Consider the following 14,251-nt stretch of genomic DNA (forward strand, 5'->3'; position numbering starts at 1 on the left):
GAGCAAAATCCTGTTGCGGACCTAACGGATCTGGCTGCACCTGCCAAGAAAACTGCTGAACCATCTGTTTCTCTTCCTTGTGTTTATCATTAAGCTTTTTCAGTGCTTCATCTAACTGCATTTTTAGGAGCCGTTCCTGCGCTGTCATCACCTCCTCTTTCTTTCCCTGTTGTTTAGAACCAGGATGGCACCCTGTGGCACACATCCATTCCTCTTTACACCTCGTAAGGAATCCATGTGCCGACTCACTTTCCTCCCACTCACTGTCCTCCTCTTTTCTGTATCAGAGGGGCCTGTAGCTGCCGTCTTCCTAAAACAGGCCCCTTACTCCGCGTGTGTATTCCTATCTGACTCGCCTCCTCATTATTTATGGTCCCTGTCAACGGTACACCTCTATACTCACACTCACTCTCTTCCCATGATTCTAATTCATATAATTCTGTCTGAGTTTCAACAGGCTCCTGAACCTCCAATTCTCCAATAAATGTAGCCGGAATTTTGAAGGTGTCTGTCTTACTCTCACTCTCCTCTTTATCACTGCCATAAATCAATCTTGCCTTCTCCTCCCTGTGCTCAGCCCTGGCAGATCCTCCTGAGGGATCAGCTCTTTTCACTTGTTTTGTTTGATTGCTAAGTATTTTAAAGACATTTAATGCTGATTTTTGACTGTCCTGTTTTTTAAATATAGTTTGTTGGGAGATTTTAGGGCGAACCACCTGAGCTTCTTCTCTAAATTCAATTTTTCCTAAGTTATCTTCAACCTCTTCCTGTCCCTGTTTGATCCTTCTAACCTGTCTCCAAAGTTCACCCACTGTCTCACGTAACTCCTGCATTTCTTCATTTCTGTCCACATCTAACTGACCACTGTTACTAGTCAAAACTGGCAATTGATACGGGGGTGGGGAAGAGGTAGTAGGTAATGATGGATAAAGAGTGGTGTTAAGTGTCAGTGTCTGGTTTAGATCTTTTAATAAAGGCTTCTCTTCATTGGGCACTCGTGTGACCCCCCTAGATCTGAAATAGTGCACTGCTGCACATGCCACAGCCACAACATGTATCCTTCGACGCTTATCTTCTAACTCCTTACCCTGTTTTTGCCACGATTCTCCTGCTATAAAACCTAATTTTGGATTATCAAGATGATCCTGTAATATGGTGTGAGTTTCTGACTCCCACTTACACAATGCTTCAGCTAAATTAACCTTCACCTCTGGAGAGGGAAGTATCTTCTGCTTCCGAGCTTCCTTCCACAACTTTTTTATTGCATCCAATTCTCTTTCCCTGTCCTCTTCTTTCATGCCACTCACCACCTGATCAAGAGTCCACTTCCACTGTTCTTCCACAGACCGAGGATAGGGAGAACATTCTCCCTGATCCCAACACGCTTTACCACATTCCAGTTCCATCTTTAACTATGCTCCCAAGTGAGATTGAATGTGAATGACTCCAACGGTCAACTCAATGCCTCAGTGAAACAAGCTTCTAGATCAAACGTCTTTGATCCGGTTCCACTCTGGGGGTTAATTCCCAAGGACAAAGAGCCTTTTAATTCACGTTCACTCTGGCACTTTTCCAACCCACACAAAAACACAAATCTCGGGCGTCGGGAGTGTCCGTCCCGTCAACTGCGCTCCGAGTCCCAACCCACATCTTTTTGATATACAGTGCACTGCATACAGCAATACAGCACTGTACTAGTTACGGTTTACTCTAACCGTCTATTCCCTGTTTTTTCAACAGTACTTCCGGCCTCTAACCGTATTTCCCTGTTTTTTCAACAGTACTTCCGGACTCTAACCGTAATTCCTGCAGTCGTTTCAATATTTTCTATATTTGTATCTGGAATTTATAACTAGGACACTTCAATTGACAGTGACGACAAATTTTTAGAAATTGCCAATGTGCAGAGCTTGATTAAACAGGTGTCTGCTTACCTTTTTATTAGGGATCCCATTGTCGTCAGTTGTCCTCCGAAGTGACCGTTGTTGAATTCTTTGCCTCAGATGACTTCTCTCTTCATCACGTCGGGGTCACCAAATTGTTGGATTGCAGTACCTCTCGTGTGTCACTGCCCATCCGCGTGTTCTTTAAATGAAGACTTCAAGTAAACAAATGTCAATTTCAAAATGTATTTAGCAAACAGAATCAATTCAAGATACAAATATTACAGAGCTCTGGGCCAGTTCATAACCCTAGCAACAACAAAGTCAATTGTCAGGGCATGAAGTCTGACGACCTAACTATCCCTTGACCCAGTCTTTTATAGAAAGACATATGTAAATTATTGATGCTAATTCAGTCCAATCCAGTCCTTCTTCTTGGATGACCCCATCTTCTTCTTCCAGCCTCCTTTGGTGTTGGTGTGGTCCTTCTTGTCCATTATCTTCTCCAGATGGCCAGGTCCTAAGTCATATTCCTGCCAAGGAACTTATCAACACCAGTAAACTACGTTGTCATGTTTTACGATGGGGATCTACCCTTTCCTGTCTGGCTGGCTCCAACTGTCTGACCAGTCTTCAGGTCAAGGAAGGGTCAACTGACTTGCTTTTGTGTATTCCTACTAAAGAGTATATAGTATTCTTAACTTCTAAACTAACTGTAACATAAAACAAAACATATAGTATAACACATGCTAATCAGATAAAAGATGCTAAGAAGATAAAGTAATTCTCTTCATAACTTAACTTCCTGCTACTTTCCTACCTCAGCAGCGATTTAAAAAGCAATGTTAATTGTGTGTCTAGTGCCTATTTTTGTCTCATTAATCTGATGTGATGCCTCCATCCAAAAAGTGAAAGTAAAAGGCCTCCACATACTCAAAGTTGTCCAGCTTCGCCCTCTTTTTGTCATCATGCTAAGCTAACATGCAAAGGCGAGATGCATTATTTAATCAACTCCTGCTTGTAAAACTCAAAGTTGTCCAGCAGCTTTCATCTTCTTCCTTTTGTGATCATGCTAAGCTAACATGCATTATTTAATCAACTCCCAGGGTGGTGTAAAATTCCAGCTGTTGCCCATCACATGGTCCATGGTTTTCTTCACAAGACTTCGGCTCCTTCCAGCAGCTTCTGCGTAACGACACTTCTGGAGAACTTCCTCGCTGTCCGACGTCTGAACAAACTCGAAAATGACTCTTAACACGGTTTTTGTTTCTTAAATATTCACCCAAGTGCATCTTCGATAAGTGCGCTCACATTTAAGACGTTTGGGCTATTGTGTTCCAGAATAAATCAAAGGATTTTCTTTTTGTTAATTGAGGTCCAAGGTCAAGAGATAAAAGTGGAGGTTGAATGGGAGCAGAGCCGGCCGGGCCGCTCCCTCCTCTCCTTTGGTTCTTGGAAGATCCCGGTAACGAGTCCGGTGATCCCGGCGCCGCCCTTCTCTTCCGGATGAGGAGGGCCTCCATCAAAGGCGGATCCTGCCACAGCTTCCTGGTGGCGTCCTGCAGGTGCAGGCGCATCCACGTTGACCCAAAGCTCCTGCAGCAAAGCCAAGTTCCAGCCACCCTTGGAGGTCCTCCCACCCCGTCTGGGGCAAATTCCCCTACTAAAGCAGCTCCCTCAGAACAGGAAATGGAATAATGTCAGTTTTAAAGAATTGACTGAACATTTCCCCCGATTTTAACAGTACTAATTTATTTGTCAAACAAAACATGTCGAAAATGTCACATTAACGTTTAAAGGAACAAAGTCAATAATTTAAATAAATAAAGTTCTATACAAAGTCAAGTTGTATAAAAGAGAAGATCTGAGTAGATTACGGAAAAACAAATGTACTGCGTGTTTTGGTAAAAAAAGAGTTTTGTCTCTGGAGTCTGGTCGCCATACTTTGGAAAGACAAGAGTTTACGATGAGCTTGAAGTAAAATCCGCGTGTGTACAAACTTTCCGTTCACTCGAGCTTTACACTCTTCTAGAAAAGTGAAGCAGGAAATTAAAAAGTTCATTGGGATCGAGTGGTCCACTCCAGATCATCGTTCCATATTTTGTAAGGCAAATGTAAAAGTAATCCTATAAAAATTGGCAGAGCTAAATAGAAAAGTGGGTTCTGTAGTTCTTGGACGCTGATGACCTGATGTTAAATACAGATGTGTGGCCAGATGTTGACCGTTGTGACAGAGCGGTGCCCGGTGAGACCTTTTAAAAGCAAAGAAAATACAGAGACAGAACAGGACGTTTTGTGTGACTCCCACCGAGTCAGGATCAGAAGTTCAGTTTTGTTCCTCGAGCCCTGAGCTTCCTGGTTGTCATGGCTTTGAAATATGTACAAATCCCAGTGAACCGGAACACTTCCCCCAGCCGTCAGGACACGGCCCATTTGTCTTCATAACGGCTGCGTCGGGTCTGTAGACGGGCAGAAAAAATAGAAAAGTCTCCTGAGAACACGGTTTTAAAAGTGCCGCACGTCCATGAGTGTGTGCGTCACTGACATAATTACTTAAAATGATGGAATTCCAGATCATTGGGCGTCTGGGCTGAAGCGATGCGACTTCTTACCTGCGCCGTCGTCTGCGTCTTCGGCCACAGGCTCCGAGTTGATGACGTATTTCTTGCCAAACAGCTGCACCATCTGGTCAAAGAACTTGAATTCCTGTCTCTCCCCTCTGGAAACGACAGGGAAAAGCCGCCGCTGGTTTGATACGAGCTTTAAAAACTGGCGCGCGTGCAAGACAACGCCGCTTGAACACAGATAAGACCGCCTGAACGTCACCCCTGACAGAGGACGGAGGAACCTACCTTCTCCCTTCCAGGAATTGTCGGAAATTAGCCTTCAGCCTCTTTATCCGGTTCTGACACTGCTCAGGAGTGCGCAGGAAACCCTGGCTGGCCATGAGCTCGGACACCTGCGAGTAGATCTGTTTGTTCATCGCCGAGCCCTTCAACATCTGCTGGATGTCTCCGCTCCTCCAGATGTTCAGAAGGGCCTCCGTCTCGCTGTCCGTCCAGATCTGCTTGGAATTTTCCGGCATCCACTGAGCACTTGCTGTCGCTACAGCCATGAAATGGGGTTGAAGCCACAGCTTATTTGGTTTGACCCTCAAAAATCACCTCTATTTCAATTTAAAATCTCACCTCTGCCGAGTTCAGCCTCGGCCCCGTATTCCTCTGCCTCTTCTGGCACCAACAAGTCCGAGTCCGAGTCGTCCACTTTCAGCTGCTTCCTGAAAATTCCATCCATCTCGCTGAAAAATTTAAAATCCTGCCTACATCCAACGAAAAGATTAAAACAACGAACCTCCACCAGCGACACGCAAGGAGCGTCGCGTGAAAAAGCCCCCCCCAAAATTAAAACAAACAGCACTCACTTTTCATGGAGGAAGCCGTATTTGAGCCGCTTGATGCGGGAGTAGCACTGGTCCGTGGTCCGCGAGTACCCTCGGTTGCTCATCTTCTCGGAAATGTACTCAAACACGTGGCGGTTCTTCTGGGAACCTTTCAGCGTGAGCTGGACGGGGTCCTCGCCCCAGATCTCCAGCAGGGTACGCGTCTCCTGCTCCGACCAGGGCGTCTTTCTACTCAGGTCAGCCTGGAGGAAGTGGCCGCCCTGCTCGTCTGGGTAGAGAAACGACACGTTCACCCGATGGGTTCTTTACCTCCGAGTCCAATTGACCGTCCTTCAACCTACACACGTCGGGACCCTTTTCCACAAGCGGCTGCGACGTGGCGTCGGAACCGTCCTCGTCCACGTACTCGGAGGTGTCGCCGAGAACCGGGGCGAGGAGGTTAAAGTACCTGAAGGAAACGGGGCGTCCGGTTCTGGAGGAGGGAAGAGCAACTTAGCGATGCCCCACAGGTGGAACGAAGCTCTTTGGTTCTACCTCCGGCTGTTGCAGTAGCGCCTGTACGTCTTCTTCAGCCGCTTCATCCGGGACTGGCACTGCTCCGCCGTCTTGGGGAACCCCACGCTGGTCATCTTCTCCGCTATCTCGGCGAAAATGTGGCTGTTGTGCACGCAGGTTTTCAGGCTGTGCTGCACGTCGTCCGCCGCCCACACCTCGACCAGGGCCACCGTCTCCGGCTCCGTCCAGGAAGAGTTGACGCCATCTGCAGCTGCTGGCGCGGAGGCAGCGGTTAAAAGAAAACGACCTTGGCACCATCGCAGGTGGACGGAAAACACGCGTACCCGCATCCTGATCTGCCTGCTCGTCTCTCCTGTCGTACTCGTCCATAGAGACCGCCTCCTGGCCCAGTATCTGCTCCAGCTGGGTGTAGAATCTGTAATCCACTTTCTTCCCGCACCTAGAAGTGAGGACGTGATGCGCGTTAGCGGATTAAACGGACGGTCAGACAGCGACTGACGGTCCGAGCGCACTTTTTCTTGTCGTAACACTGTCGGAAGTTGTTCCTCAGGGATTTGACTTTCCAGCGGCACTGCTCTGAGGTCTTGGAGAAGCCCAGGTCTTGCATTCGCTCCGAGATCTCGGCGTAAACGTAGCCGTTGTGGACAGATCCCCTCAGCGCCCTCTGGACGTCCTCCTCGCCCCAGATCTCGATGAGCGCCAGGATCTCCCCGTCTGACCACAAACTCGGTGGCGGCTTTTCCACCAACACGCTGGCAACTGCCTCTGGCGGGAAAAAAAAAGGTCCCGGTTTTCCAACTTTACAGGCACATTTAAGTGATATTAGCGCCATAAAACTTCAAATCTACCCGGGTCGTTTCCTCCGTCGCCGTCGGAGTCTTCCGATATCTCGATGGCGTCCGTCTCCACGGCGGACGCCGACGTCGACGGCTGCTTATCCAGGATCTGCTCCAGCAGGTCGTAGAACTTGAAGTCGATTCTGTCGGAGCCGGTTGCGCTGAAGAAAGCGAAGCCCGTGGGGTTCAGACACCCGGGTCCCGTCAACAGCATCTGAGACGTGCGGCTCCTACCTGATGCTCTCCCGGCACTGCCGGTAGTTGCTTTTCAGGCGTTTGATTCTGGAGTGACACTGCTCCGGTGTTCGGGAGTAGCCGTTGGCCCGGAGTTTCTCGGAGATTTCGGTGAAAACGTGGCCGTTGTGAGGGTACCGGCGTATGCTCCGCTGCACCTGAATGGAGGAGACATCCCAGAGTTCCACACGGACGCATGTCCGAATTACCTGAGAATCTTTACCAACCTGCGTGTCTCCCCAAATCTCCAGAAGGATGATTGTCTCTTTATCAGACCAGGGCACTTTCTTCCTGTCTTCAACGGCACCGACAGACTCTGAAGGGACAAAAGACTCGAGCTCTGAGCAGGAAAATAAGAGAAAGATGCAGCCTGATGGGTGACGGTCTAAACAGGTGGAGAGCATTTACCCCCGTCCTGAGGGGTAAAGGAGGAAAGGTCCTCGTCCAGCTCTCCAGATAGTTCCTCTGCCTGCTGCACCGGAACGAAGTCCTTCACCAAGATTTGCCCCAGTTCGTTGTAAAACTTGCAGTGAACTTGCTCCAGTTCTTTCAGGCTGGACAGAGGAACAAAGAGCAGTAATTCATCAGCATCCTGAATCCTTCCTTCGGTGTTTCCTGCCTCCAGCACACACACTTGTTGTGGTAGCTCTGCCTGAAGTTCAGCTTGAGCCTCTTCAGCCGTGTCTGGCACTGCTCTGGCGTCCTGGAGAAGCCCTGGGCAGCCATTTTGTTGGATATGATGGTGAAGATGTGTCCGGTTCTGTGCGTCATCCTCAGCTCCTGCTGCAGCGTGTCTTCCCCCCACGTGTTGATGAGGAGCAACGTCTCCGAGTCCGTCCACGGAACGCTCCGAGTCCCTTAAACGATCAAACAGGATTTTCATTTCTACCCACGCGGGCGAAAAATGGCCAATGGAGAGGAGCCGTTTAGGCGGCGGGCGTACCGACTTCTCTTTGGATCGTTTGGCCGAGAACCTGCAGATCTTCGTCGCCGTCTCTGGACTCCTCGTCGTCGTTGAACTCTTCCACGTCGTACGTGATCTCGCTGGCGTTTGACGTGCGCGACGAGCCGAGTACCCGTTCCAGCTGCTCGTGAAACCTGTACTCCATCTTGGAGTTGGCTCTTTAGATCCCAGAAAGAGGAAAGAAAAACATTTCAGGGAATGGAGGGTGACTCGACGCGAACGTGCGGTCCGTTTGACACCCACTTGTGGTTCTGACGGAAGTACTTCTTCAGCCGTTTGATCCTGGTCTGGCACTGCTCCACGCTCCGCATGTAGCCTCGCTCTGCCATCTTCTGCGCGATCTGCGTGAAAATGTGCCGATTCTTCAGGCAGCCCTTCAGAGCCCTCTGCACCGTGTCCTTCCCCCAGATGTCCAGCAGGTGGAGCGTCTCCTCATCAGACCAGGGAACTTTAGCGTCCTTGATGACGGAGAAAGATCCTTCCTGGGGATCTAACACAGGAACAGTGGCATGAAGATAAAAAACAAAGATTAAAATCTGCTTTTCAGCCAATTTGACCTACAAATACCTACAAATAAAGCAGGTCAGCGGCACATTCGGATTGTTTTTGACGTCTTTCCGCAACTTAAGCGTATGACTTGATCATAAGATTCAGGCTGGCTGTCAGATTACCAACCTGTATACTCTCCCCATATGGAGATCAGAGGAGATTCGCCAGAATTCTCGTCATCCAGGGACGGATCTCTGCACCGGAGGGGGAAATAAATGACAGATTATTTGACTATCGATGCAGATTACCCAGATTTCTTTGCAATTGGGTTTAACTGATGGATGGCAGCAACGCTGCACGGTTTATATGGGATTAAATGTTCATGGTCCAAAGAATAATCCAGGCAGAATTATCGTCTGGATTTGCTTTTGAGCCAAATCAAACATTCAACACAGACAAAATTTCCCCACACCAGTAATTAAGGAATAGATATATCCGCAATCCTTACAGGAACGCTGACACTTCCGTGGGTTGTTTTGCGGGAATATCCACACCATCGCTCAATTTCCGCTTCCTGAGAAGTCGCGCGATCCTCGTGCTTTGGCCGCTGTCGTCAGCCACTGATTCAGTGTCTGTGGTCTCCCCGGATGTCGTGAGGTCGATCATCTCGTCGCACGGTGGCTTCCTGTCCCGGGAGATGCTCCCGCCGTCTCCAAGCTGCCAGTCCTCTGAGTCGCCCGGGTCCTTCTGTCTCTGCCTCGCCGCCCCAGGGCCCTTCCTGCCCGACCTCTCGTTGCCGCCACCGTTGATGGGCGCGTCGGCGTGTCCTTTGGGCTCCGAGGCGTCTCCGAGTTGGGGCGAGGAAGCGGAGCTGATGACCGGTTTAGCTCCGGGAGGCAGAGACAATGAGGACAGGATGCAGTCGTCCATCGGCAAGAATCGAGGATCTACGGATAAACATCAGGTCACAAATACGGAAACGGAGGACTGAAAGGATAAATGAGGGTTTGTGCTTGGAAAATCCCACCTTTCTGTTTAAAATGGCCGAGCTTCCTGTGGTGTTCCAGCACGGCCTTCATGTCCCCCGGCTGGAAAGAGGATCGTAAACAGTCGTTGAGGAGCGTCGGAGCGTCTCCCAGAAGCCCCGTCAGCTGGGAGAGGAGCAAAATTCGTGTGATTTGAATGAAACATTTCCTACACAAATGAGCTCATTTCTGTTTACAGCGTGTTGATCGAGCTTTCGTTTTTGGCAGATTGTCAGAGGAGGGGGAGGATTTATTGTGCCGCACCTGAGCCTCGTTAACCCTCCTCTGGATCTGTCTTGGGATCAGACAGCTGGGGCCCTTTTGAGCGCTGCTTTATTATTAGCGTGATACGAAACGCAGGCTTCTGACGGCACCTTCGACAGACTCGCGGTAAAATGCGGCTCAACCCAGAGCCAAAATATTACATTCCTGCTTGGCGTCAGGAATAATCAGGAAAACAAAAAGAGTTTAAAGAGCCACGCCACCTGTGTGAAATCTGGAACTGGGAGCAGTTCGTCCAGCCTTGATATGAATTCCCACACCAGCATCTCCAGAGACGCGTCATACTTTGAGCCAAAGTAGGCGGGGAAGATTTCCTGTAACAGATGAAGATACTTCTGGATCACTGAGCAATTTACAGCCTTCAGCCTTCAGTTTGATTGACAGGACATGAAATATATGGCTTCGTTTCACTCGCTTCGGCGTGCACGGTGTCTCACCTGGAAGAAGTGTTTTCTCTGCACGGGATCCTCCAGCAACGAGTGCACCAGCTCCACAAAGTTCACCTCAGATTCCTCCACCTGGTTAATGGTGTCCTGTCACACATGGAGAGGGGGGGGGGGGGTGTAAGTTCACCAGTGCTGATGTGGTTAAGCAGATTTGAACAACCCCACAGGTCAGACTGTCCTTAACAGCAAATCCCCGACCAACAGAACATCAGATCTTCTTCCTTTTAAGCAACATTAGCTTCAGCGTTAGCACTAAAATAGCGCGGAGGGGGCCAGCCTGGCCTGTGGAGACTCACGTGGTGGTCCTTGGCGGTGCTGACGGGGGCTTTAATTCTGTCCAGATGGGGCTGGATGGCCTGCATGTCCACCGGGTGCTCTCCGCGGCACATTTCCAGAACCAGCTGATGACAAAGCGAAGCATCGCCATCACCAACGCTGAATTTCTGCTGTTATTGCCGTCATTCGAAGAGGGAAAACCTAAACCGAGCCCCTGAATGCTGCTGCTTCTACTCACCCTGGCCCTAAGGCCCATGATGAGCTGAGCCTTCTGACTGTAGCTCATTAGCTCTGGGACTAGCTCCGTCACCATGGTAACAAACTCCTCCAGCATCCCGTAGTGGTCCACAAGTCCCTGCTGCACTACTTGCCACACCGCAGCTGACAGGAGCTGCAAAGGCGGGGCCAGGAGGCGCAGATACTGGACTGGAAGATCGTTACCTGCAAACAAATCCAGGAGGCCGTTTTTGAGTGCGAGGCCTCTAATAATAAAACCCAGTTCAATACATGTGATCCGTTTGGTCGGCGGCCTGGTTTAATGCCTGAAAAGCCGGTCTGATGCAACTCCAAACCTAATCTCTGAACCATCATGACCGTTACCGTGGCACAGAAAGCCTCCACCATCCCCCATCGCTCCTTCCAGCAGCTCCACTAGCTCCAGGGGAGCCCGGGGCTCTCTCCGACCACACATCCAGGTCGCCCCCCCCCCCCCTCCACAACCCCAGCCTTCAGGAGGAAGAGCCTCCCTCCCTGAATGCTGCTGATCACCTCTCAAAGGTCTTAAATATGCCACCGTAGCTTCGTGCACACCCAGAAAAGTCCTCTTCTGGACTCTGGCGAGGCATCAACCATCGCCCCCCCCCCCGCATCTGTGCCACAGAGGATGCACTTCCTGCAGCAGCTGATGGGCTTCAACCCACCAGGGGCAGTCCTCTCCCACCATCTGCTCGGCCGCTGCCTTGCCAAGGACAAGGCCAGGCTGCGGAGGCTGATGGGACATTTATTTGACCCTTTAGTGGCTTCTTTTGTGCGCCCAGATCAACCAAAAAGTGCGAACGGGAGGCGTCTGACGCCAGAAGCCGCGCGAGTGAACTTTGTTTACGGCAGCCAAGTGCACGGATGATAGGAGCGTGATGCGTTCAGGTGCTCCGGGAGCCTTCAGACCCAAACTCAGCACAGCCGAGCAGCCCGACAGGCTGCCGACGTCAGAAGCTCCAGGAGAAAACATGTTCGGATTTACTGGTGGTGTTTTTTTTAAAATCGCTATCAAAAAGAATTGATCTTTAAGGTTCACGCACCTCGGTTGCTTCCATTCTCAGCCCCTCGTTTTATTTCCATTTAGCGGCTCACCGACAAGCAGCCCGTGCAGATGTCCACCTCGGGTTGTCGCGTTCGTTGTGGGGGGGAAGTCGGCAACGCGGAACGAATAAATTCTGTCAATTTTCCGGTCGATAAAGCATCGATATGCGATCGCCAGCGCGTGAGTCGCGAGTGCGGATCGGAAGGCTGCATTCACGGGCTCGGAGCAGCGGCAGAACAAAGGTTTCTGTCGGTCTCATCCGCTTCAGTCCAGATCACGGCAAGCCCTCTTTCCTGGTTGGTTGACGAAGACCGGATCAGCCCGGCGACTCGCCGCTAGGTGGCGCTAGCGAACCGCAAGAAAAGGTTCCGACTTCCCAGGAAAGTGGAACGCAGCATAATAATAGTTGCGAATTTGTTCACAAATTAAGATTTATTGTACTTATCGGTCTGTAAAATATTAAAACAACACTCCACATAATTCGGGTCAGGATTCAGCAGTCCACTTACACTTAAAGGAGAGTGGGCACTCCTTCGAGGACAGCCAAGTACAGATACTGGCCAGAGAAGACCGCTGGTTCGAAAGGGGGGTCAAGGAAGCTATCCATGTTAAATTGGAGAAACCATCCTTAAACAGAGGTGGTGGCCTGAGACACTTCCTGTCACCCACATACAATGCAGTCCTCCACTCCTTCCAACAGCAAAACAAACATTCACACCATTCCAAGAGACCCAGTGACTCATCACCATGTGACCCAGCAGACAAAGGGGAGACACCTCAACAGAAACTAGGTGAACGACCCGACCAACGACCCTGCTAACGACTCTCAGGTGACCACCCAGATCATTAGCATACAAATGGTCCACAGGGGCTATATATTTTCAAGCTCTCTCCCCAGCGATTTCAGAACTGATGAAGCCTTCTGGATAGAAGGCGAAACGTCTTCAAGAGAAGAAACCCAGTCCAGTTGACAGAGAAAACTACCTTGGATACAATGACCTGGATGACTGAGAATTTACACAGACTCCACATAATGTTTACAAAACAAATATAGATGTCTGTTTATTCTATAATATTTTGTTGCGTTTTTAATAATTAGAGGAAAAAAATGTCTATCTATATTTCTATGATGTCGCTTTTGTACATTACATTATGTTGCATATTTTATTCACCGTAGTTCTGGGTTTTTGGGGTTTTAAAGCTGATTAATGTATTAAGTAAATTAATACAGCATTGTCCACATTGAATTTTCAACACAGGTGCTTAATGTGCTAAATGTCATCAATTTAACAGTTTTAATTTCTTTTGAGACAATAATAAATAGGATTATCACCACATAAACAGTTGTTTTCAAAAGTGGCGATTGCGTTTTATTTGTATTTATATGATCAGACCAGCAGGTGGCAGCATGGGGCGGAAATCGACAATGTTGGTAAACAGAGAAGAAGAATGTTCCCAGCTGGCGGAGCAGGAACGTCAACATCTGTTTGACCGCTGCTGCTGCAACAGCGACGCAGATATCAGCAGCCGGGACAAGGTCGCTCCCACACTGGGGAACAATAAGATCCAGCTGGGGGACTAAATATGTCTGAGAAAAGTTTAAAAGTCAAATATAGTAAATCACAGTTCTGGTACGTAGAAAGGATATCAAGCCAAATCCTGGTGCAATTCTTATTTCGTTCTTAAATAAATAGTTTCAATGGTGTTGAGTATTTTATTTGTCTGGAATGAGCTATTGATTTCTAACGATTCGTATTATTTCAGCATGCATAGTATTACAACATTCATTTTTGTTTTGATGATATATTAATCACATTCATTGTAAATGTCTATCTCAATAATTTTTGATCAACTGTGCAAACTTTTATTCCTAAAAAGTCCAAACGAATATACTGCAAATATGTGGAACATTTTGAATTGGTCATCAAATATCTTTTCCCCGACATGATCGGGCAGCTAACCCACACTGTCCACTAGATGACGCTCTAACCAAATAATCCAGGTCAGACGACAGTTAAGGTACATCAAGACTATAAGGGTTGTAGATATTTAAAAAACCAAACAAACAAACAAACAAAATCCAGCAGAGTCACATACTACAGTGGCCCAAACCTTGTAGCTGCTGTTTAGCCTCGAAGAGAGGGCAAAAACACATCTCTGAACCTCTCCCAACAACCTGAGCCAGGTGAAAGACATTTGATTTAATATCTCCACCCACCATCACAAATTGTAGCCTCGTCACTTGTCAAACTATGAAGAATTTTCACGATGAAGTGTCAAAGAGAAAATACACATTCACGCATAATTACAACTAGTAACCTACAAAAAGGATCTGATTCGTTTATTCTAGACTGTCCCCCCTCATGTTTTTTCATCTCAACTACCCGATTGACTCAACTTTGGCCACAATGGATTCATGTTTATAAAATATACTATCGTTGAATTGTGTTATATCAATTGTTCAAATTTACAGGTTCCACTCCCCGCCGCTAGGGGGAAGCAAACACCTGATCATGAGCCTCTGGCACGTGGACCCCGGGTGACGATGATGAAGGTTCCAGCAAGACACTCACTTGCTTAAAGTTCCCTAATGGCATCAC

The 14,251-nt window shown here is 48.6% G+C and overlaps 1 protein-coding gene and 1 long non-coding RNA gene across 7 annotated transcripts; one reads left to right on the forward strand and one right to left on the reverse strand.

The window, feature by feature from the left end:
* Positions 1 to 3,613: 3,613 nt before the first annotated feature.
* Positions 3,614 to 12,061, reverse strand: LOC101066823 (uncharacterized). Of its 6 annotated transcripts, none has more exons than XM_029825581.1 (24): positions 11,650 to 12,061; positions 10,760 to 10,792; positions 10,590 to 10,699; positions 10,372 to 10,476; positions 10,067 to 10,162; positions 9,833 to 9,943; positions 9,350 to 9,473; positions 8,831 to 9,269; positions 8,509 to 8,576; positions 8,077 to 8,323; positions 7,813 to 7,991; positions 7,504 to 7,726; positions 7,278 to 7,423; positions 6,870 to 7,185; positions 6,648 to 6,796; positions 6,312 to 6,564; positions 6,123 to 6,238; positions 5,818 to 6,052; positions 5,625 to 5,755; positions 5,305 to 5,551; positions 5,072 to 5,202; positions 4,736 to 4,988; positions 4,496 to 4,602; positions 3,614 to 4,342 (listed from the first exon to the last, which is right to left on the reverse strand). In XM_029825581.1, the coding sequence occupies exons 1-24, from the start codon at positions 11,687 to 11,689 to the stop codon at positions 4,323 to 4,325; spliced, it is 3,879 nt and encodes a 1,292-aa protein (XP_029681441.1). In that variant the 5' UTR covers positions 11,690 to 12,061; the 3' UTR covers positions 3,614 to 4,322. The 6 variants fall into 6 exon arrangements, with proteins under 6 accessions (XP_029681441.1, XP_029681442.1, XP_029681440.1 ...); XM_029825582.1 differs by having other exon boundaries at positions 6,870 to 7,027; positions 7,097 to 7,185; positions 10,590 to 10,792; positions 11,650 to 12,052; XM_029825580.1 differs by having other exon boundaries at positions 5,072 to 5,160; positions 10,590 to 10,792.
* Positions 12,062 to 12,422: 361 nt separating this feature from the next.
* Positions 12,423 to 13,355, forward strand: LOC115246638 (uncharacterized). Its single transcript, XR_003885747.1, has 2 exons — positions 12,423 to 12,481; positions 13,044 to 13,355. It is a non-coding gene; the product is annotated as an uncharacterized lncRNA (long non-coding RNA).
* The last annotated feature ends 896 nt before the right edge of the window (positions 13,356 to 14,251 follow it).

This window comes from Takifugu rubripes, chromosome 18 (assembly GCF_901000725.2).
Source record: "Takifugu rubripes chromosome 18, fTakRub1.2, whole genome shotgun sequence".
NCBI lineage: Eukaryota > Metazoa > Chordata > Actinopteri > Tetraodontiformes > Tetraodontidae > Takifugu > Takifugu rubripes.

Excerpts from the sequence above, each read along its gene's own strand:
- LOC101066823 (XM_029825578.1), bottom strand. The coding sequence starts at position 11,689 with ATGGAAATAAAACGAGGGGCTGAGAATGGAAGCAACCGAG. Across the intron at positions 9,944-10,066 it reads AGAGAAAACACTTCTTCCAG|GAAATCTTCCCCGCCTACTT; the intron begins GTGAGACACCGT and ends CATCTGTTACAG. Across the intron at positions 8,577-8,830 it reads ACGGAAGTGTCAGCGTTCCT|AGATCCGTCCCTGGATGACG; the intron begins GTAAGGATTGCG and ends CCTCCGGTGCAG.